This window comes from Myotis yumanensis, unplaced genomic scaffold (assembly GCF_028538775.1).
Source record: "Myotis yumanensis isolate MYYU_CA2020_CCGP unplaced genomic scaffold, mMyoYum1.0.hap1 SCAF_1, whole genome shotgun sequence".
NCBI classification, from domain to species: Eukaryota; Metazoa; Chordata; class Mammalia; order Chiroptera; family Vespertilionidae; genus Myotis; species Myotis yumanensis.
In genome coordinates, this window is record NW_027223752.1 from 159,180,790 (window position 1) to 159,205,805 (window position 25,016).

Sequence of the window (25,016 nt, forward strand, 5' to 3'; positions counted from 1 at the left end):
GAAGCTACAAGGGACACAGAAACATAAGACGTTCCCATAGTTCTGGGGTGACTGCAGATTACTGAAGAGTTGAGGCTTAGAATCAGAATCCTGGCTCTGCCATTTATTAACTGTAAGACACGGGAGAAATACTCTAATCCGTTTAAGTCTCACTTTGATCATCTGTAAAATGGGAACAGAATCAGTCACTATGGGAATGATACAAAATATACAAGCAAGGCTCCGGCTTCCTGCCCCAGTGGGCACTCATTAATGACAGCGGCTTCGGGACTATTCTGAAACAGTGGGTTTGGTGCTGAAGGAATCAGGTTGCTGGTGGTTTCCACCTCGTCCTCACGCACCACAGCCTGAGTTCTGGGAGCGACACTTCCTACAAGACACACAGCACAGACCACAGTTTAACCTGTGAATGGGGCCCTGTACGTGGAAGACAGATGCTCACGCTGAGGACCCTGAGCATGGACCAGGCCACCCACGTGCAGCCTCTGGTCTGCACCTTGAAAATAAATCCCAAAGGACAGTCACTGGGCCATCGGTCGGTCCTTTCTTTTCCCAAGACCCTCGTTTTTGGCTCCTGTGTCAAAAGTCTCCATAAGCTCCTTGCACAGATATAAGTTCTTAAATACTTTCCTTTCGGTTTCTTTAAATATGTGGCTGTCTCATTCATTCTGAAAGAAACCAGTATCCTGCAATACAACAAGCAATGGGATATGTGGAAAACAGAAGTAAAAATAATCAGAACACCTTTAGCTCCTCAGGGAAAGTGCGTGTCTTTGTAGAACTGTATGCGTAAATTTACGGGAAATTGATGCTTGCCCCTCCGCCTCTCCCTTCTGATGTCCAAAGCCACAATCCATTTCCTACCGCTCACATCATAAATTAATAACGTGTGTGCTGACAGTCGTCCAACTTCAAAAACAACGGCGGATCAATAAAAGAGGCCTTTTCCTGAGGAAGCGTACCTGTGTCATCACAGCAGAGCAGTGAAGGCCACGGTTCTAGAGCCAGGCTGCCCGGGTTCAAGGCCCAGTTCTCCCAGGTGCCCTTACACACAGCACTTAGCCTATATGCGCCTGTTCCCTTGTGAGCACAAAAAGGAATACTGGAACTGTCCCCTGGGGTGGCTGCGAAGGTTGAATGCGTCCATGTGCTACGGGGCTCTGGGCAGAGCTGGAACGTGGCAACCTGAACACCATGTACTGTGCTGTCGGACCCTACCATGCTGCTGCTCATCATTAATGTCGCCACAAGCCTGGCAGAGAAGACGAAGAGAAGAAAGCCAGGTATGGAAGGAACCAAAACTGGGGCAGAGCTGGGGGGAGGACCTGCTTCCTGTGTCCTGACGGTTGCACTGTGCCCTCTCCCCACCCAGGCTCCCTTCCACCAGGGCCTCTCCCGTGGTTGCTCCGTTTTTCGTTCTTTGGGTAGAATATGCACACAGAAGCGGAGGTGTGGGGAGCTGTGTAAAACAGTGAGGACAGAGAAAAGGAAGGGAAGGCCAGGAGTTTCCCAGGAGCGCTGTGTCTTACCAGCAGTGGGGCATCAGGAGCCATGCCAGTCGCTTATTTTTCACCTTCTGCTGCGATAGTTCAATTCCCTCCACCTCTCAATCTCCAGGAAAAGTGTGTGGTGACATGAGTGTGCAGGGGGTGGGAGGGGCAGTGCATGGAAAGGGGCTCTGGTCACAACTGCACTCATTCACTGAGCACCTACTGCTTACCCAGTCCCCCCCCTCCCCCCTTCCCCCCTCTTCCCCTGTGCACAGACCTCTGTTTGGGATATGGACCAGAAAACCAACAAGATAACAGGATGTGATGAGTATTACACATGAGGAGTTTGTGACCTGTGAGGACACTGAGGGGCAAGTCTGGGGCAGGGCCATCAGGAGAGGCCTCGACACAAAGTGACATGTAGCTGACATCTGACACCAAGGATACACATTTTCCACCTTCTAAAAACTTCTTCTCCTCATTCTCCTTCTACTCCTCCCCACCCCTCCTTTCCTTCCTCCTCCCCCTCCTCCTTTCTCCCTCCTCCTCCTCTTGCTGCTGCTCCTCCTCCTCCTCCTTCTCTCTCTCTCATCACTGGTAGCTACACAGACACGCCACCTCTCTCAGGGTCACTGCTTGGTCTCTGGCCTTTAGAGCTATTGCCATGAAGAAAGAATAATGTCACTATTCAACCAGTAAATGAATATGTACCCAATGTCCTCTGTGCCAGGCTCTGCTCTAGGCATAAATTATCTCTACTTTCTTTTCACCATAAACTCATCCCATGTTTAACGAACACTTTTAACTCATAATTTTGTCCTTAATGAACTATACAAGGGATAAAGTTTTATAACAGCTATAAACTAAGTACACAGAAAAGACACCAGAAACTGATTACAAAACAAAGGCCAATGATTTTGTTCACTGATGAAATGAAGTAGTGAGACAGAGAGATTACATAAGTTAGATCAAAAGCATTTAGAACATGCTGTGCAAAGTAAATGCTCAATAAACATTGGCTTACATTATGGCAATATAATGGTGACATGAATAATGGCTTATAGATGTTAGGATTATGACTACTTAGAACAAACATCAGGTTTTGCTGAGTGTTTGGAGGTCATATTAAGTACCAGTGTGTTACCTGTTGCTACTGCTCCACATTTTCTAGAATTTCACACGAATGAAAGATTCGTCTGCCAGTCTGCTTCTTTCTAATGCTTTGCATTTCACCCGTGGTACATCTGACGTCTGCACTTTTTCTTTCATGCATTTGCCCATCCTCAGCCCTCTGTTCTTTCACATCAGTTCAACAATCGGTTTCAGTTTCCCAGAGAACCAGGTCGACGTTTTTATTATAACTGAACGTACATTAGGAGAGCTGACATCTCTGTAGGATTATTCCCAGTCCATTAACACAACGAATCCATTTTTTTGTGTGAACTTCTTTCATGTAAAATTTTATAATTTTCATTTGTTGCTCGTGTACAGAAATGTGATTAATTTTTGTTCAGATTATATCAAGCCATTATATTAAAACATCATTTCTCATAAATCTGTAGGTTGTTTGGGGGTTCCTATGCAGATAATGTTTGGGACTTTTCCTTTCTCTGTACTTCCTATCTTTTATTGACACAGGCTTCTGTCCTAGAATGAATTGGGAAGATTACCTTTTTTCTTTCCATTCTCTGAAATTGTTCATATAGAATCAGACTGGTTAATTTCTTAAAAGTTTGGCATAACTTAAATATAAAACCTTCTGAGTCTGGTATATTCTTTATGAGAAAGTTTGTTTCAACTATTGTTTCCATTTATTTATTTTTAAATATGTTTTTATTGATTTCAGAGAGGCAGGGAGAGGAATAGAGAGATAGAAACATCCATGATGAGAGGGAATCCTTGATTGGCTGCCTCCTGCATGCCCTCTATTAGGGACTGAGCCTGCAACCCAGGCATGTGCCCTTGACAGGAATCGAACCCGGGACCCTTCAGTCCACAGGCCAACGCTCTATCCACTAAGCCAAACCAGCTAGGGCTATTGTTTCCATTTATTTAATGGCCATAGGATTACTCAAACTTTCCATTTCTTAAGTTTTTAAATTAGAAATGCCTCCATATACTTAAGTTTTCAAATTACTGTCATATGGTTATTCACAGGATTCTGATAATCTCCCTTCCCCTCTGGTGTATCTGTGGTCAGGTCCCATTCCCTTAGATCATTTATTTCTGTCTTCTTGCTTCACTATTCTCAGTGGAGGCTTTTCAATATTATTACTATTTCCTAAGAATCACTTTTATGTTTGTTGACACTCTATATTTGATCATTGTCCTTTATTCCATTTTTATAGTAATAGAATTTATTTTTTAGGGCAATTTTCGGTTTACAGAAAAATTGAGTGGAAACTACAGCGTGTTCCCATATACCCCATCCCACCTTTCACACATACAGTTTCATCCATTATTAACACCTTACACTAGTGTGGTACATCTGTTACGATTAATTGGGGTAATATCAATACATCCTTAAATAAAGCCTGTAGTTTACATTAGGGGTCAGTCTTGGTGTTGAACATTCTATGGTTTTGACAAATATATAATGACCTATATCCATGATTATAGGATCATATAAAACCTTCTGAGTCTGGTATATTCTTTATGAGAAAATTTGTTTTAACTATTTTTTCATTTATTATTATTTATTTATTTATTTACTAGAGGCCCGATGCACAAAATTCGTGCAAGAATAGGCCTTCCTCCTCCCGCCCCCTGCCCACCCCCTCAGCCAACACCGGCTTCCCTCTGGCACCCAGGACCTGGGCTTCCCTCACTACCCTAAAAATCTTCTGGGCTCCACCTTTCCTCGGAGCACTTGGCAACCACCAATCTTCTCACTGTCTCCCCAGTTTTACCTTTTCCAGAATGTTATAGAATTGAAATGATACAATATGTAGCCTTTTCAGACTGGCTGCTTTCATTGAGTAATATGTATTTTAGGATCTTCTATGTCTTTTCATTTCTTTTTATAACTGAACAATATTCCATTGTCTAAATGAACCACAGTTTATTTATCCATCCACCTTGAAGGACATCTTAGTTGCTTCAAAATTCTAGCAATTATGGGCAAAGCTGCTATAAACATTTGAGTGAACATTTTTAGATATAAGTATATATTTCCAACCCCTTACCAAGGAGTGCAGCTGCTGAATCCTTCCATAAGAGTATGTCTAGTTTTGGGTTTGGTTTTGTTTGCCATTCATACATTGTATGTTTACTGAACATACAATATGTTTTAAACAATGCTGCTGAATACACAAGAAGAAACTTTAAGAGAAAATATTGCTTTCTAAGAAACTAGCTTCCTCTATCAAAGAAATGGGATTTTACACCAAAATCAGCAGTGCAAACAGCAAATGCCCTTAAAGGTAAACAGTGAGTCCTAAATGCCTGCTGTTATTATCTTATACTGCTTTCTACATTTAGTGTAAAAATTTTTTAATTGATTTAAAGGAGAGGAAGGGGGAGAGAGAGAGAGAGAGAAACATCAATGATGAGAGAGAGAGAGTCATTGAGTGGTTGCCTCCTGTATGCCCCATAGTGGGGATTGAGCTCCCAACCCAGGCATGTGCCCTAATTGGGAATCGAACCGTGACCTTCTGGTTCATGTGGTGACACTCAACCACTGAGCAACACCAACCAGACTTTGATTTTTCAATTATAGTTTACATTAAAATTATTCTGTACTAGTTTCAGGCATATAGCATAGAGGCCAGACAATCATATACTCCACAGAGTGGACCCTCAAGTACTTCAGAGTATGTTTAATTTTATAAGAAACCACTAAACTGCCTTCCTAAGTTACTGTCCCTGCAAACACGTGGTATTAGTGTTCTGGATTTCCGCCATTCTGACAGTGGTATCTCATTGTAGTTTTAATTTGCAATTCCCTAATGACATATGATGTGGAGCATCTCTCCTGTGCTTACTTGCCACTTGTGGTCTTTTCTGGGGAGTTATCTGTTCAGGTCTTCTGCTCACTTCTTAACTGGATTGCTTGTTTCCTTACTCTGAAGTTTAAGAGTTCTTGGTATATTTTGGATATCAGTCCTCAATAAAAAAATGAGTTTTGCAGACTATTCTCCCAAACTATGGTTTGTCTTTCCATTATCTTTACTGTGTCTTTCATAGAACAGAAGTTTCTAATTTTAATGAAGTCCAACTTACCAATTTTTTCTTTAATGGATTGTGCTTTTGGTGTTGTATTATCAAGTCATCACCAAACCCAAGTTCACCTAGATATTCTCCTATATTATCTTCTAAAATGTTTACAAAACAATACATTTGTTTTACATTTAGGTCTATAATCCACTATGACTTAATTTTCATAAAAGCTGTAAGATCTGCTCTAGATTTGTTGTTTGTTTTTTGTTAATCCTCACTCCAGATATTTTTCCATGGATTTTTTAGAGAGAGCAGACAGGAGGGTAGGAGGGAGAGAGGAGGGAGGGAGGGATGGAGAGGGAGAGAGAGAGAGAGAGAGAGAGAGAGAGAGAGAGAGAGAGAGAGAGAAACATCGATGTAAGAAAGGCACATCTATTGGTTGCCTCTCGCCTGCAACTGAGGTACATGCCCTCGACTGGAATCAAACTTGGGACCTGTCAGTCTTCAGGCCAATACTCTATCCACTGAGCCAAACTGGCTAGGGCCAGAATCATTGTTTAACATGTGGATGTCCAGTTGTTCTGGTGCTATGTATTGAAAAGATTATCATTTCTCCATTGAATTGCTTTGTTTCTTTGTCAAGTATCAGTTGATTATATTTGTGTGGGTCCATTTATGGGCTAATATGATCCAATGATCCATTAATCTATTATTTCCCCAATACCTCACTGTCCTGTCTACTTTTAGTTTTTAGTAGGTCTTCAAGTTGAGTAGTGTCAGTCTTCCAATTTTGTTGTTCTATACTGTGTTGCCTATTTTCGGCCTTTTACCTTTCCATATGAACTTTAGAATTAGTTTGTTGATATTTACAAAATAACTTGCTGGGATTTTGGCTGAGATTGCATTGAATCTATAGATCACATTGGGAAGAACTGACATCTTGACATTATTGAGTCTTCCCATCCATGCATACAGAATTTTTCTCCATTGATTTATAACTATAATTTCTTTCATTATTTGTATAGTTTTCTCATATAGGCCATGTCTATTTTTAAGAGCTCTACTTGAGTATCTCATTCTTTGATAAAATGACATTGTGTTTTTAATTTCAAGTTCCAATTGTTTGTTACTGGTATGTAAGAAAGTGAATGGTTTTCATATATTAACTTTATATCTTGCAATCTTGCCATAACTGCTTATTAGTTTCAGATTTTTTCTTAATTCTTTGGGATTTTCTACAAAGACAATCATGTTATCTGTGAATAAAGACTATTTTATTTCTTCCTTCCCAATCTATATACCCTTTTTTTCCTTTTCTCTTCTTGTCCTATTGCATTAGCTAGGACTTCTAGTATAATGCTGAATAGTAGTAGGGAGAGAGGACATTCTTGCCATGTTTCTGATCTTAGTGGGAAATAATTTAGTTTCTTACCAGTAAGTATAATGTTAACAGTAGGTTTTTGTAGATACTTTTTATCAAATTGAGAAATTTCCCTTTTATTCCTAATTTTCTGAGAGATTTTTACCACAATGGATGTTAGATTTTGTCAGATGTTTTTGGGGTTTTTGTTCTGTTTTGTTTTTGTTTTTGGCTTTATATTAATGGGGGTCACTTGGTTTTTCTTTTTAGTTTGTTGATGTCTTAGATTATATTAATTTTTAAATGTGAAACCAGCTTTGCATACTTAGAATAAGTCCCACTTGGTAGTCGTACATAATTATTTCTATACAGTATTGGATCTGATTTACTAATATTTTGTTGAGGAATTTTATATCTATGTTCATGAGAGATACTAGTCTGTAGTTTTCCCTTATTGTAATGTCTTTGTCTAGTTTTGGTTTTAGGTTATCTATAGGAAGAATACATAAAGAATGGGTATAATGTCTTACTTAGCTTTTTGATAGAATTTGCAAGTGAACCCATCTGGGCCTGGTATGTTGTTCTGGAAACTTACTATTTATTGATTTTGTGTGTGTTTTTAAATAGACATAGGCTTATTCAGATTGTCTATTTCTTCTTGTGTGTTTTGGTCGATCGTGTCTTTCAAGGAATGAGGTCCAGTTCATCTAGGTTATCAAATTTGTGGGCATACAGTTATTTGTAATATTCCTTTATTATCCTTTTATGGTCTAAGAAACCAGTAGTAATGGCTGCTTTTAATTTCTGATATTAATAATTTGTGTCATCTCTACTGTTTTCTTACTTAACCTGGTTAGAAGTTTATCAATTATATTGACCTTTTCAAAGAACCAGCTTTTGGTTTCTTCCACATTTTTTCTATTGATTTAGCATTTTCAATTTCTTTCGTTCTCCTCCAACTTCTATTTCTTTTCTTCTTTGGATTTAATTTCTTCTTATTTTCCTAGTTTTGTAAGGTTTAAGCTTTGATTATAAATTTTTAGATCTTTCTTTTTTTCCAATATATGCATTTGATGCTATACATCTGCCTCTAAGCATTGTTTTTGCTGCATCTCACAAATTTTGATCACTTGTATTTTTTCCTTTTTAAGATATTTTAAATTTTTCTCTTTGACTTTTTAATTCATATGTTCTTTAAAGTATATTGTTTAATCTCCAAGTATTCTTTATGTAGATCTGAGTATCGGACCTATCCACCTTCTGTCTATTGATGAGCCATTCTTCATTTCTGTCATGATGTTTTGTTTTTTTGTTTTTTTAAAAATATATGTTATTGATTTTTTTACAGCGAGGAAGGGAGAGGGATTGAGAGTTAGAAACATTCATGAGAGAGAAACATCCATCAGCTGCTTCCTGCACACCCCCTACTGGGGATGTGCCTGCAATCAAGGTACATGCCCTTGACCGGAATCGAACCCGGGACTCCTCAGTCCACAGGCCGATGCTCCAGCCACTGAGCCAAACTGGTCAGGGCTGTCATGATGTTTTTGATTTCTAGCACTGCCTTTAGATTTTTTTCTTAGAGATTCCACCTCTGCTTACATTACCTATCCCCAATTTTGGGGTGGCAGTTTGCCCAATGACCTCAGTTCTTTGATACATCAAAGAAAGGCTGTTGATTTCCCATTTGTTAAGAGTTTCTCTTGTGATGAGGATGGGTGTGATGACTTCCATGCTTCCACTACATGCTGGAATAGAAAACAAGTCTGTATCCTCTACTCCATTTTATTCTATTAATTTTTTTCTTCTTTCTATGGATTTATTGATTTTCCTTTTCCACCTTTCTATGTTAAATCCTTATTTTTTCAATGTCCAGGATCTCTGCTTACTTAATATAAACATTTTAACCTATCAACTTCTTTCAAAGTACCATTTTAGTGCATCACACAAATTTTGATGATAAATTTTTTCACCTAAAATACAACAGGCTCACCCTGGCCAGTGTGTCTCAGTTGGTTGGGCTTCGTCCTGTGCACTGAAATATTGCTGGTTCAATTCCCAGTCAGGGCACATGCCCAGGTTGTGGGCACAATCCCTTGTGGGGAGGGGGACAGAGCATGCAGGAGGCAGCTGATCAATGCTTCTCTCTCGCATTGATGTTTCTCTCCCTCTCCCTTCCTCTCACTCTAGAAATCAATAAAAATAAAAATAAAATACAACAGCCTCTTTAACATGTCCCTGATTTCAGCCAGGAATGCATCCCAGCCCAACCAATCTATCCTATATATTCCTGCTATACTGACATTTCTAAAACGCAAACCTGACTGTGCCGTTTCTGTTTAAATGACTAGATACAGATATCAAGATTTAGTTTGTTTTGTTAGTTCTGGACAAACAGGTCTTTTGATTTTAAGTGCATCCCCTGCCGTCACCCCTACTCTTACACAACCTTGGCCCTAGAACAGCACTTCGACGGAGAGCTTTCTGTTTGGCTGATGATTTCCCTATCTGCCCTGCCCAGACTAGTAGCCACTTGCCAAAAAAGAAAAAAAAAAAAGTGGTTAGTGAAGAAAAGGAAACAAACCTTAAATTTTATCTAACTTTAATTAGTTTACATTTTGAAAAGTTCCATGTGGATTTGGCCATCATGTTAAACAGTGTAGCTCTAGTCAGGAGTCTATCCTTCACAGTGAATCTTTAGTTGAGGGTGTGGTCTGATTTAGTGCATCCTTCTCTCTTATTCTAATGTGAGAAAGTGTTATTTCCTAATTTACACTAGAATAAATTTATGAAAACTGAGTTGGTCAGAGAGAACACAGGTTACAGAGTTAGGAGCTACATTAAAATCAGTAAGTTCAAGTTGACTGGAGAAAGAAAAACTTCAATCTAGAAAATGAAACTATAGCATTAAGGAAGAAATTACTATAGAATAAATAAGCTCTTTAAAAGCAAACACAATGTCTTTTATATCACACTCTTATGCATAGTGCATAGCAGAGGACTCAGTACACAAAGTTTTATTTGCACATTTGTTGAATGAGTGAATATGAGGACACAGGTCCTTATTCCCAGAAACTGAGCATTGTCATGAATCAGACTTTAAACTGATGGCAGCATAAAATCAGTCTTGGGGTGGATTCAGATGTAGAAGTTTCTAGTTCATATTATCTCTCAATTTTTAAAGAATAAATTACATTTTTGTAAGCCTCACCGCAATGGTTCTCAAACTCTTTGACTCAAAGAACGCTTCAAACTCTTAAGGCCAAAAGCCCTTAAAAGCATTTGCTTGTGGGATTACTATTTGCATATTTAGTCTATTAGAAAGTAAACTTTAAAACTTTTAAAACACAGGGCTTCACAATCACAGATTCCACTAGCTGTTAGAATCCTAACATCATCATACGTCATGCAGCCTCTGGAAAAATCCAGTGTGCATTCATGAAAAAATGAGAGTGAAAAAGGCAAACAGTGTGTTAGTGTTATTCTGAATAGTATGACCTCAAAGACATTCTTAACGGGTAGTGAGATCCCTGGAACTGCTTCAGCTTGCCGTCTTAGCCTAAGACAGGGCTCCATGAATGAGCGTGAAGATGGGTCAGGGTGGTTGACCACTGAGAGGCAGCTGCCTTGACCGTGAGCGCAAGTAAAATATGAGGTGTGGTTTTTAAACCATTTCTTAGTTCATAAAAGGACAAAAGAATCATTTTTATTCTTGCTACATTTTAGTTTTCATTTTCTTCCTTGTCATAGTTGGTCTTGGTTGGAATAGACGCAACACAAACCTCAAGGTTTTCTTTTCTAGGGTGTTTGGTAGGGAGAAAAGGGATGTTTAAAAATACCTCGAATTTTTAAAGCTCTAATTTAGACTTTATCAAGTCAAAGTAAGAAAGTGCCTAATATATAGATACCTGTTCATCATTCATTCACTTTCCAAATCAAATTTAAGTTTCTAAAGGAAGTTATTTATCAAGAATTCCAGTAGCAGTTCATCATGATGTAAGGCCATGGGTTTAGAAGTGAAATGGAAAAATGTTGCCAGGAGAGATTAAATTGGAGGCTATACGGTTGACTAGATTGACTGTTAATTAAGTCAATTATCTAAGAGATAATAGAATCACTTGTTGGCTGATACAATTTGGTCATTGAAGCAACCAAAGGAACACTACTGCAAGTTAAGTAGTCAAAGAAATTCAAAGAGCAAAATCTCCTGAGGAACACAAAACTCTTCCTTTTAAATGTCTTAAATCTTCCATGCTGGCTCAGGAGGAAATAAACCAGAAAGTCCTGAAACATGTACACTGGCAATAGCCTCAAATCAGCCAAGATTTCACACTGCAATTTTTAAAATGATGTAAGAGCACATACTGTAAGAGAAAGTAATTTGTCAGTGAAATGTCTAAAATAAGAACACTCATGACTAGATTATTTTAACAACAGGAGATAGAAGAGAATAAAATGGTAAGTGAGACTATCAAGTGAGCCCGCATAATGTTCCATGGGTCCTCCTTAGCTTTTCTTTAGGGTGGTTGCCATGATACATAGTGGAGCGGGGAGCTTGGTATTGATTATAGAAGATGAGATCCCCAGTTGAGATTTCACAAGCACTAAGCAGTTAAATATTCAAAAATTTTTAAAATTAAAATAGTATATACATAATAACATTTTCCATGCCTTACATGACACTTTAAGAAATGTCTACACAATTTTTTAAGGTATTCTCTACAACTGCATTATAAGTAAATAGCTGTGGCAAATTCCACCATCTCTGATCTATGAATGAAAGGTTTACTGCTCTACAGGCAGAACCAGAGGCCATCATCTATGAGGTGCATCACTTGGACACCTAGAGGCACCCCTAGTTCCCTCTCTCACATGCTCTTACATTAACTCAGCCTTAGGGCCCTATTGCTATTATCTTCTAAACATATCTCAAATCTTACCGGCACTGACTCATCTCCTAGACATGCATTAATATCAGGCTTTCAGGGTCTTTGCCATTCCTCCACTTCTAATCCATATTCCACAGTGCTACCCAAGCAATGTTCAAATGCTGAGACTGCTCCTGTCATGTCTTTGCCGAAAATCTTCAAGTGGCGCCCTACCATCTTCAGGATCAAGTTCAAATTCCCAAGCATGGTATACAAGATACCTTAAAATCTGGAATCTCTGTATGTAATTTCTTACTTTCCCCCAAATGTGCTATGGCCCCTCATCTCCCTTCCTTCCAAAACTATTACCGAGGCAACATTTTATGTGACTGGCATAGCTGAATTAACAAATCAAAGATTTTTGTCTTTGTAAATCTTACATTCTTATGGTAGGCAGGTAGATGGTTGATAGATCAGAGAAATAAAATTAATTGATAGACAAGTAGGTAGATGATTAATACTAATATACAAATGACTGATATGGGTAAGTAGGTAGATGATAGAAGGATGACAGATTATTGACAGAGATGTTTGATAGACAGGGAGGTGGACCGATAGGTGGATGACCAATAGAGTGTTAGGGTGATGGCAGCAATGGATACAAATGAACCAGAATGGGGAAGCATAGGGATCGTGTGTGGGGTGCTATGCTGTTTTACCATTTTATTTGGGTGGTCAGAGAATGCCTCACAAAAGCAGTCGCACCTGAGCAGAGACCTAATGAAGGTAAGGAAACCAACAGTGTGTATATATGAGGGAAGAACATTCGGGGCAGAAGAGCAGACAGTGCAGTAGCCCTACAGCAGTCAGGCGTCCGTGTGCTCAAAACCACCCAGGACGCCAGTGAGGCTGCAGAGCAGGGGTAGCGTGAAAGACAAGATCATGGAGAAATGGGAGTGAAGCCACGCACGTGGTGGGTCATTATGGGGACACGGTTCTTACTCTGAGAGCAATGGGAGCTGCTGGGGTGCTAGAGCAGGCGTGCCACCAGCTGATGTGTATTTAGGAGCTACCCATGAGGGGAACAGCCCCCTCAGAGACCACACTGCACAGGAACATTCACCCTTTACACATTATAACCTTCAGTCCACTGGTCTGGTTCCCCCTTAGACTGTGAACTCCTAGGGAGGGGGAGGCTGTGTCTTATTCTCTGTTGCTCTCTAGCACCAAGCAGAGCAGGAAGGACCCTTCCTCACACTCCTCCCGTGCTGGGCGCTGGGATGGAGCCCTAGGACCGTGCCGGCCACTGGAGGGGTTGAGCTAGTCTTTGCCCTTAGGCCCAGAGCCCCAAATTCCCAATGACTGGGCAGAAAGAGCAACCAAGGGAGAGAAAATCAGAACTATATAGAGCAGCGGTTCTCAACCTTCTGGCCCTTTAAATACAGTTCCTCATGTTGTGACCCAACCATAGAATTATTTTCGTTGCTACTTCATAACTGTAATGTTGCTACTGTTATGAATCGTAATGTAAATATCTGATATGCAGGATGGTCTTAGCGACCCCTGTGAAAGGGTCGTTCGACCGCCAAAGGGGTCGCGACCCACAGGTTGAGAACCGCTGATATAGAGGCTATGGGAAAAGATGCCTTGAGAGATGCCTACAGGAAACAACGCTGCAAGGTCAGGAGCCTGTCAGAATCTGTGGGCCAGAGTCGGGGGCGGGTAGTACCAAATGCTCACATCCCAGTCTGGAGCTCTAACTGGAAAGGACTAACGCTGGCTGCAGCTGCAGCTTTCCTTCACAGCGCCTCCCACTCAGTGATGTGGGTGAGGAGGTAACAGTCATTTAAAGTAGGGCTTGAGGTGGGCCGAACCCAGATGGGTCTATTTCCTTCGCAGAGGACTATGTGGCCATGTTTCTACCGACTAGTAAAAATAACTCCTCAAGTTGCCCTCGATTCTCCTCAGCAGCCCCCACCCTCCCCCAGTGCGCTGCTCTCCCACACCCCCTCTCCCACCCTCAAAGATGGAAGGTAATGTGCACAGGTGAGTTGACAGGTACCTGAGGCTAAGGAATCACCATCCCTGCTGTGCTAACCTCCCTCAGACTTTCACTCTCTGACCACCCATCCTATCTACCCCCTAATTAACTAGGAGGATCTGCCAAACGCAGTGCACCTTATCAGAGGCTGTGTAAGCATTGGGGTCTATCAGCCCCACCCTCCGTCATCAGGAAAGACAGATAACAGACTTGGGAAATAGACTTGTTGGGATTTAATTTCCATGCAAATTATAAAAATTAACACAGAGTTAAAGGTTAGAAATGGACACAAGATAAAATCTTTGTGGCATGAAGTCATCTGACAGGGAAGGCAAAGCTAGATTTGTGTCCTCTTTTAATGAGCTACTCACTGCAGTAGCATTAATAATCACATTCCCGCCTAAACTTCCATTTTTTCATCTATAGAATGGAAATAAGAGCACGGGACTAGCTTCTGTGAGAACTAAAGATACTAAGGATTGTAAACACATCATCATATGTGGTCTACAGGTGTGGCTACTGTATGCAGGACTATGTGTATATCTACATGTGTGTCTACTGTATGCAGGACTATGTGTCTACGTATGTGTCTATGTGTGTATGTGCATATAAAAAATACTAGCATTAGTATCAAGACAAAGGAGGTAATGGAAACATTTCACAGTAAGCTGACAGCATACGAATGCATGCCGCTACTCTCCTATTGATCTGAAAGGGGCCTCTGAGGTCCTGAATGGCTAAGATGGGTTCTTGATGTGTGCTGGGTGTTAAATACCTCTGAAAAACAGAGGGTGGATTTGGGAACTCCTGCCTTCATTCCATCCCCAGGTATTGATCAGGCGTCAAGGCCTCCCGAGAGGGGCTGAGAAGGCAGGGGGAGCAGCAGCGAGGCTGCACTTGGCATTTCCGCGTTTCTCAGTCCATTCTTCTTGTTTGTGCAGATGACTACTCCTGACGCCATCAAATCTGTCTTACCCCTTCATCCAGGAAGTCAGTCGGACAGCTCCTTAGAGGAAACGGTGGTGGTTTATCTTACAAGCCCCCATTAACAGAAAGATTCAAGAAACATGGACCCACCCAACCCTGGTATGAACTGGCGGAGCCACCACATCTGCCATAGCCTCAGTTTCCCCTTCTGTAACATGAACAGTAATCAGCACTTCACCTGTTTGTTATAAAAACTAAGGGAGATGATGTTTGTGAAACTACCTTGCCAAATATAAAGTGACAGACACAGGTTATCATTCGGACCAGTATCTTCAGTGATGCACAGGTGCCCTAACTGGTGTCCAGCAACAACACTTACCGGGAATTTTCTTTTAAAAATTATAGTTAGGGAAGAGAGTAAAAGAAACTTTAATCTAGATGTTGGGGGAAAAAAAGTCTCAAAAGTAATTAAAATATTAATTGCAAATTTTCTGATGCTAAATGAATGAAATCAATTCAAGCCAGCCAAGCTCAGGTGATGATTACAATGAAATGGAATTACCAAGACAGGACTCTTGCAGACAGCACCACAAAACACAAAGGCAGCAATAGAGGACATACAAAAATTTAAGGATTTGTTTCTTTTTTGAAAATTGCACTTGAAAATTTGAGGTTAAAAGAGAATAAAAAAACTATACTAGCAACCAACATTATAAAAATTAAAACTGCCCTGCCCGGTTTGGCTCAGTGGACAGAGCGTCGGCCTGAGGCCTGAAGGGTCCCAGGTTCAATTCCAGTCAATGGCATGTACCTTGGTTGCAGGCTCATCCCCAATGGGGGGTGTGCAGGAGGCAGCTGATGGATGTTTCTCTCTCATGGATGTTTCTAACTCTCTATCCCTCTCCCTTCCTCTCTGTAAAATAATCAATAAAATATATTTAAAAAAACACACACACAAAAAAATTAAAACCAAATTGAACTGTGCAACCTAAAAAAATAAAATTTGGTTCATGAGAAGTTACTATTTTTATCAAATTCTATCAAACACTATCTTTTAAAACGTGAAAATCATTACTGTTTACTGGATGTTAACTTGTCCCCTGGAGAGAATATGTGTGTATGAGGAAGGATGCAGTCACCTGTGGACCACCACCAATCACAAGAACATGCAAAGACACGTACTTCTGCCTCATCTCCTCATGGCTGCTGCCGACCTCACGCCGCACTGGTGCCTTACCTGACCGATAGCGCTCATCTCTTGACCCTGAGGACCTTCGGCGGTGATAGCGAGAGGAGGAGGAAGGAGTAACGGGAGCCCGGCGCTCTGGCGGCAAAGCTTGATCCACCCCTGGGTTAAGGGAAATAGCAAAGTAAGGTGAGGCTTTCCTTGGCAGCGGGAGCTAATTTACTTTGCGGAGCAAATCATTGGGTATAGTACAGCCCTGACTCACTGCATCCCCACAGCCGACCTAGAGCTCACATGGGAGTGGGCATGGGGGCCGGGATGTCACAGACGATGACCAGGAAAGGGAGAAGCATCCAGGGCAGGGCACGACGCATGCCCAACACGACAGACTTTAGAAACAGCGCAGGCTCCCGCACATCACTAACGTCTAATATGTCATGGGGGGAAATGCAAACTAAGTCACAAGCAACATCTGCAATCTTTAGGGTTTGTATTAAAAAAAAAAAAAAGGAAATGGAGTCCAAAGACAGACTCAAGTAATGATCTTTTTATAATAAACATATAGAAAGTGGTAAGAAAATATGAGAAAATTAAAAATTACATTTATCATTAAAGATAACTTTAAAATAAATCTTAGAAGATACTTTAACAATATAATTCAGATAACTAGGATTGAGAATAAGCTTCCATCTTTGTTCATTCCAAATTTCTAACTCTCTGGAATCTTGCCCCATCTGAAGCTAAACGATTGAACAAATTATATTTCACTATGGCTTTGATGAATTAGCAAAAATGTTAGCATGGTCAGATAAAAATGATTCAATGGGTATTGGTCCAATGCTGACCTAAATCTGGCAATCATCATACCTGTTACATTTCAGAACTAGAGTGGTAAAAGCACAATCTAGATAAACGTTAAGTACGGGAAAGATGAATCATTACAGTTCAGAAATGAAGAAATTCCGAGCACTGACCATTAAACATTAATTGCTACTTCTTCAGAAAAGGACCCGTAATAAAGGGTGTCCCAAAATTCACGCAAGAAGTAATTTTGATAGAAAACACAGGTTTATAATTAGAAATTGTAAATTTTTCATTGATTCATAAAGTATACAGTATAGGGTTATGTATGGAATAGCATATCGGGTAAATGGCCTCCACAGCTTTGCTGGCACATTCGCACTCTTTTGTTGAAATTTTCCATGACCGTTTTGCATAAATGTGGCTGAATTTCGATGAGGCTCATTTTCATCTTGATGGCTTGGTTAATCAACAAAATTGTTGCATTTGGGGTTCAGAGGATCCACAAGTGATTGTTGAGAAACAAATGCATCCACAACGTGTCACTGTTTGGTGCGGATTTTGGGCTGGAGGCATCATCGGACCATTCTTCTTCGAAAATGCGGCTGCTCAGGCAATAACAAAAGAGTGCATATGTGCCAGCAAAGCCGTGGAGGCCATTTACCCAATATGCTATTCCATACATAATCCTATACTGTATACTTTATGAATCAATAGAAAATTTACAATTTTTAATTATAAACATGTGTTTTCTATCAAAATTACTTCTCGCGTGAATTTTGGGACACCCTTTACTTGATAGAAAGTAAACCAGAGACAGCAATTTAACAAAACAGAGTTTAGTCCCTGGTTTTCTGTGATGGCTCCAGGGGAGCTATCTGTTCCTGGGATTTAGTATTTCTCTTAGGGTGATTTCTGCACCTCAATTTTTTATGCTGACCCGAGACATTTTTTATTGATTTTACAGAGAAAGGAAGGGAAGGAGGGAGGGTTGGAAGGAGGAAAAGAGGGAGAGGGAGAGGGAGAGGGAGAGGGAGAGGGAGAGAGAGGGAGAGGGAGAGGGAGAGGGAGAGAGAGAGAGAGAGAGAGAGAGAGAAACACGTCAATGTGAGAGAGAAACATCAATCAGTTGCCCCCAATACACGCCCCAATGAGGGTGACAGCAACCTATGTGCCTGACCAGGAATCAAATCCACAACCAACTGAGCCATCTGGCCAGAGCTGCACCTCAATTTTTATGGCATGTTTATGGGTCCCACATAAACAGGTTACTAGATTAGAATTGTGAAAAAGATACCTATGCTGTAAACTTTTCATCTAGCAAGCACATTAACATCATTAATTAACAGTTCTTAATGACTGCATTTACAGCCACCAGAACTCTTCCAGTTATTATCTACAAAGAATCTTTTTAAATTGATCTTTTAAAAAATTACTTTGTATTTTTATCAAGTAGATGCACAGAAATCAAAGAGTGCTATTAAGTCTTATGATGAAAAATAATTACTTGCATTTACATTCACACTTATAAATATGGATTTATAATCTTACTCAATTGTCCATTTTAAACAATGTGGCACACCACTGTGGCCATCACTATACCTATTCTCTCTTCTCCTCTGTCAACTTTTGCAATTTCTTCTTTATTCCCATTACAGGAGCTGCGAGCAGTGCTTACTTCCTTTTGTGGCAGCATCACCAAATCTATTCCCAGTAGATTCTTTTATCTGGGCTGTTCCATTTGCCGAAAGATGAGACTTCTGGTCTCCTGTCTTGTGACTAAACACAGGAGCACACGGCATCCACGGCTGGAGCCCTTCTCTCCCTCCAGCACGCGCACTCTCATTTAGCGCCTCTGGGGTCAGTATCACTTGGTATCCCTGAATCTAGAAGCTCTTAATCCATTTCTCCAGAGGACGAACCTCTCTGGAGAGTGGGGAGGGCATGGATCACCTACTTCCGGGATGCCATGCCTCCCCCCACCCTGAGGTTTCATCACCTCCGTCTTCTGTCTCAGCCCCACGCCCCCAGCTTAGGGAGGCACCTTACAAATCACAGAAACGTGTCACTGTTTCTTCCCTTCCCCTGTCTGGTGGCTTTACACTTTACCAGTTTACTGACATCTTAGTACAGTTCTGGAAAGAACAGCTAAATGGGCAGTTTGGAGTGGTCCAGGTTACACAGTGACTGATTCATATATACACTTAATGTTTCGCTTTCATTCTCAGTACTGTTACCTTCCTAGTTCATTCAAACATGCTTCCTGGAACTATTTTCAACCTTGACCCCTTCTGGGTCCCTAGGTCAGCGGTTCTCAACCTGTGGGTCGCGACCCCTTTGGCGGTCAAACGGGTCGCCTAAGACCATCCTGCATATCAGATATTTACATTACGATTCATAACAGTAGCAACATTACAGTTATGAAGTAGCAACGAAAATAATTTTATGGTTGGGTCACAACATGAGGAACTGTATTTAAAGGGCCAGAAGGTTGAGAACCACTGCCCTAGGTGGTCGTGAACTTCCTCTGAGATGTGCACAGTCCTAACACTCACACACTCGCCCCAGCTGTGCAAACTGGTAGGTTAGTGCTCGCCTGCGCATGGACCCTACACGTCTGTCCTCAGAAAGCTAATATTCAACAAACACTGTCAACATTTATTTTCATGGGCTGAAATAGAGGGTTTAAAAACACAAGTTTTAAGAGCAAATAAATTTGACAAAACAAGAATAGCTTTAACAGGTCACTAGCAACAAGACATTAAAAGAAATTAAAGTATTAGTGTGGATATTTCAATCATTAATTTTTATCTGACTTCACTGTGAATGAAATCTGAGGTGGCTAAAGGTACGTTCTAACAAGAAAAAGTCAACAGTCAAATATGCAACTCCAGCCCAGCCAGCGTGGCTCAGTAGTTGAGCGTTGACCTATGAACCAGAAGGCCACGGTTCGACGCCCCATCAGGGCACATGCCCGGGTTGTGGGCTTGGTCCCCAGTGTGGAGCATGCAGAAGGCAGCCAATCAATGATTCTCATCATTGATATTCCTCTCTCTCCCCCTCTCCCTTCCTCTCTGAAATCAATATAAATATATTTTTAAAAAATACAACTCCAAAGCAGAATTGAACCTGTCACCACAGGAGGACCCAGGGGCAGTAATGGAGGGTCCCTCTCATTACCTATCATAGGATCTCACATTCATACCACATCTGAGAACCACCTCTCAGGAAAGCTGCAGGCTGCCCAGTGTCTACAACAGAGACAGGCCAAGAGAGGTCCCTGGGAAGGGGAGGTGTCCCAAAGGAGGTGAGGTAACTGTCCAAAATCATGGGAAGCCAGAGACAAAAATTAGTTCCCCTCAGATGATAACGTGATAAAAATCCCCTGAGCGCTAAGTGCCAGGCACTGACCTAGCTTCAGATCCCACGTGAACTGAGGGGAATGGCACTGGCAACATCATGCTCTAGAGATGGGTGTCCCAGCTGGCTCTTGTCACCATCTGTGGCCCTGGGCCTCGGTTTACCATCTTTACACAGAACTGAGAAGAACTGCTAACACTTTATTGCACTGGTCTCAGTACTATACATTTATGAAACCCTGAACCATGCCCAGTGGGAATGGGATGGGCACGAGGTCCGCAGAGCAGCGTCCCCACGCAGGCTCTCTCTTCCTCACACTTCAACCCGGTGCGTGAGACTCCCGTCACTGTGAGAAAGACCTCACAGCTAACGCCCGACCCACCAACCACACACCCAAGCCTCCATTCCTCCTGTAAGGACACTCATCCCACTCATCCTATCTGTCAGCAAGCAGCTCAGAGGCGACCAACAGAAGCCGCAGTGGGATGACCAGGCCGTGGGGCCAACTGTAATATTAAGTTTTCTCTCTTTGTTATGTGTGCATGATTTTCAAACAATGCCTTTTATTCAGAGGCAAAACCCCGAAGACAAGCCTAAAACTTACAAATGCTTATTTTCTTATTCTACTATAAGTCACATTGAACTCACCTTTTGGGGCTTCTTGTATCCAAAATATCAACCACTAACACAATGTTGACCTCTGAGGGTCGTTGCCTCTAAGAACACATTCTGTCAGTAATTGGTTTCATTTGCCAATCAAACCCCGTACACTGCCCTTCGGGCGTAGGAGTGTGAAGGCCTGTAGCTCTCACTCCCCTCAGCAGGTCTCAGGGGCCAGGACCACTAGGTGCTGAGGTGTTTGGCTAAGAGACAAAGGTCAGCAGCAAACCAATCATTTTAAGACTTTTAGAATTTGTCATACAGTCTTCTTTCTCAAGTATTCTGTAAGCGGTGTCCCAAATGTAAAAGTAGAGTGGTTAAAACAGCATATTCTATTCTAATTGGCCCTGGGTCAGTGGAACAGTCGTGGCTCCAGGTTCTGTAACAACTTTACAACCAGAGTACTGTACCCCGCCCTCCTGCCCCCGAAAACTTGTGTGACCTCATCTGGAGAATGAGGGCTCACACACAGGACTCCCAACGCTGCTAGGGTCCCCCGACACTAAGCCTTGCACTTGTGTTGAGAATGGTGCTGAGTGACAGTCCCTTTCAAACGTGGGGTCTCTCTCTCTCTCTCTCAGAGAAGTGCGCTCACCGAAACGAAAGTAAAACAGAGGCCGGTTTCCCGCGGTGCTGGCCACCCGCTCCCTGCCAGCGGCTTCTCTGATGTCACACACCCCGATGTGGCCGGAGTGTGGCGTTCTCCTCGGGGCGCCTTCACTGTGCTGCAGTCTACACCGGGCCACCGCAGCTCCGTTCGCTGCTGTAACAAGTTGAAAAAAAACTAATTAATTCAAACTTTAGTTTTTTTTAAATTTGTTACAGCGCTGAGCAGAGCTGCCGACCCCATGCAGAAGAGCACAAAGAACACCAAAGGGACCACGCAACACGGGTGCCACCCTGCGCGCCCAGCCCACGCAGCCAGCCATGCTCCCGGCACGGGGGCTGGAGAACCATCTTCTGGGAACTGCTTCTGTTTCACTCTTGTTTGGTAAGGCACAGAAATGAGAACCCGGCAATGTCAAGAGCCTAGAGCAGTGGTTCTCAACCTTCTGGCCCTTTAAATACAGTTCCTCATGTTGTGACCCAACCATAAAATTATTTTCGTTGCTACTTCATAACTGTAACGTTGCTACTGTTATGAATCGTAATGTAAATATCTGATATGCAGGATGGTCTTAGCCGACCTCTGTGAAAGGGTCGTTCGACCGCCAAAGGGGTCGTGACCCACAGGTTGAGAACCGTTGGCCTAGAGTCAGCCAACCAGCCTTCCTCCAAGATGTGGAGGGGCCGCTTGCTGAAAGGGACTCACCATCACGGCCACGAAGATGGCCACCACCACGCAGTACTGCTAGAGGAGGAGGGAAGGGGGCAGGGGGAGACCACTGGCTACTCGTCTGCCCACACCTACTCCTAAAGCCTTTCACATATGGGCACCAGCCAACCAAAGACCTGGTTTATTTTTCATTTACCCAACCCACCAGCTAAATCAGGCTCTACAACAGGTCCATCTTTATATTAACTCTTAAGAATCAAGGAAAGAAAGCAAGCACACAAAATCAAAACAAAGCTACAAACGCAGCAGAAGCTCAACACACAAATTAAGCTTCCTGGAATGTAACACTGTTAACCAGGCTAGCAGGCAACGGCTGGGTGTGTCACAGCCTGGAGATCAGGAGGGGCAGAGCCGGGGATCTGTGAGCTATGTGCCCCCCCAGACTTAACCCTTCTCTAGCAGAATCATCGGAGCAGCTTTAAAAATTGTTTTAACCATGAAAACTGTAGAGTTCAGGCACCACCTTCAAAATTTATATTGCTATCATTTCTCCTTGAGTGCAGCATTAACTGCATCAGCTTTAAGCCATTCCCAAAGCCTAGCCACCCTCAAACCAAACTGAGCTTCACTGGAACTGAGCTGTGGGAACTCCCGCCTGGCATCATTTTCTGTTTCTTGAAATGGACAGAACCTGGCCCAAGTGCAAAGAGATTCTCTAAACCTGGACGTGGAGTGAAACAGACTTTGTGCTTTGGGGAAGAATCCATAATGCTTTATAATCCCATTTCTAAGCAAAACAAACCTTCATGATTTCATAATCCCAGGCAGGATATTCTATCATTTACTAGGTTTCTAGATTTGGCCTGACCCCCAACTACTTCAACAAAACCTTGGATTAATTAAACTATAAACAACAGCCATAATTTTTAACTTCCCAAACTAAAAATCATGTTTAAATCATAACTTCTCTCATCTTTTTATCATTTTAGCATTTTGAAGTACTCAACCATGTAACTGCCCTCTATAGATGAAATACTTACTAAACATATTAGGCCCACTTATAGAATATCATGTGCGTATTCCATATTCACAAAATACACATGCAATAGTCACGCAAAGGACTTAGGTGTGACTAGTGCCATGTCAGGAGCGCAGTCTTCATGCAAATCAGGGACTAAGGAAGGATTTGCGCTATACTCTCTTGCATGTTGCAGTTAACTCTCTAAACTAGATGACATATCATCAAAGTGTACGTACTCGGAGGCTGGGGCAGGTAGGCGCCAATTAATTTCGACCTCTTCTTTTCATAGCCTTTTTGTGTGATGTCACCTACAAGAGAAGGAAAGAAAGATTCAGAATGGTCTCCACGGGTAAGGCTGGTCACTCAAAATAGTCTAAGAAGACAGTCACAACTGCGTTTTCTGTTTGCCTAATAATTGTAACTTAAAAAGAAAGCACTTTAGCCATCCTCCTTGCCCTCAAACAAACAAAAATGCTTGCCCAGGCCCTGCTCTCACGGTTTCAGCTTCTGACGGGGCCCAGAAGTAGATTCTCCACACCGTGTTCACATAAGCCAGCGCAGGAACCTCCCCAGTCCCACGGCTCTCATTAACGTAGTCAACCATGGCTTGTGCAGGCCCGTGCCGGTGACAGCTGCCCCAAACCATTACTGATTAGCACCTGCCTCCATTAGTGAGGTTTTTTCTAATCAGACATGTCAGTTCCAAGGACTTGAAACTGCTAGGGCATTTTTGAAAATAAGTGACTTCGATCAAATGGAACATTAAGTTAAAAAAAAAAAGTGAACACGGAACCTATAGAAATCCAAATATGTGAGAAAGGTGCTTATTGGCTTATCGGTAAAATAAGAATTAAAATGTTAAAGCCAGAGTTTCCCATGCAGAAGAGCAGGAGGCATCATCACCATGCTGACATTCCTCCTCAGTGCTGAGCACATGGGACAGAATAACTTTTAGCAGCAACCTTTCCAAATGTAAGTGTAATGCACACAAAATACTTATGTTCCCCTTGAATTTTTGAGAATCTGCTAATTTTTTCCTAATATTCTGATCAAACCAGCATTCCCAAAAGAGCCAAAAACTTACGTTTAAATAAAAATAGAGCAAGCAAATAAAAAGTTATTATGGGTCATCCACAAATCGGTAAATTTGCTTTTTCTAGTGAGGTATGCCCACTAAACTTGATCAGACCATAAAGCGCCCTCAGTGCTTAATGTCTGACAAGTAACTCACAGCCCAGTGTAGAGTCTTGTCCACTCCACAAAACACGTGACTCATTTTTAAACACGGAGCCATAAACAACAGAGATACAGGAAACACATCCTGCTCTCGGATGACGAGCACGCCAGCCGCTGTCAGTGGACTAAAGTGAAACACGGCCCCCATCACGGGTCTATCTCAGCTGTGGGCAAACTACGGCCCGCGGGCCGGATCCGGCCCGTTTGAAATGAATAAAACTAAAAAAAAAAAAAAAAAAAAAAAGACCGTACCCTTTTATGTAATGATGTTTACTTTGAGTTTATATTAGTTCACACAAACACTCCATCCATGCTTTTGTTCCGGCCCTCCGGTCCAGTTTAAGAACCCATTGTGGCCCTCGAGTCAAAAAGTTTGCCCACCCCTCGTCTATCTGCACCTGCACCCGTTTGCCAATAGGCGTTGGGACTGTTCAGTTCTTGTGGAAAGACCCCGGCAAACCTACTTGTTTAAAATGTCCAAAATATCAACACCCAAACACCCACATGAATGTGCGCACGGTACTAGCTTTGCGATTGATCAGGACGGACAAGGCAGTCAGTGAGCACAGGAGACGCTGGCTGAGGAGCGGCTCTCACACCTCGCTCCCCACCCCACCACAGGCTTCTCGCTA

At 42.0% G+C, this 25,016-nt stretch overlaps 1 protein-coding gene across 3 annotated transcripts in view; it reads right to left on the reverse strand.

The window, feature by feature from the left end:
• The window catches only part of DIP2C (disco interacting protein 2 homolog C), a 388,615-nt gene that overhangs the window by 153,070 nt on the left and 210,529 nt on the right, over positions 1 to 25,016 (reverse strand). Inside the window, exons 2-4 of one of the 3 annotated variants that reach the window (XM_070391030.1) lie at positions 23,385 to 23,456; positions 21,447 to 21,611; positions 16,082 to 16,192 (exon numbers count right to left, since the gene is read on the reverse strand). In XM_070391030.1, coding sequence (XP_070247131.1) covers positions 16,082 to 16,192; positions 21,447 to 21,611; positions 23,385 to 23,456 — 348 coding nt within the window. Of the gene's footprint in view, positions 1 to 16,081; positions 16,193 to 21,446; positions 21,615 to 23,384; positions 23,457 to 25,016 lie in introns of all 3 variants that reach the window. The other 2 variants (XM_070391022.1, XM_070391038.1) reach the window with 2 other exon arrangements.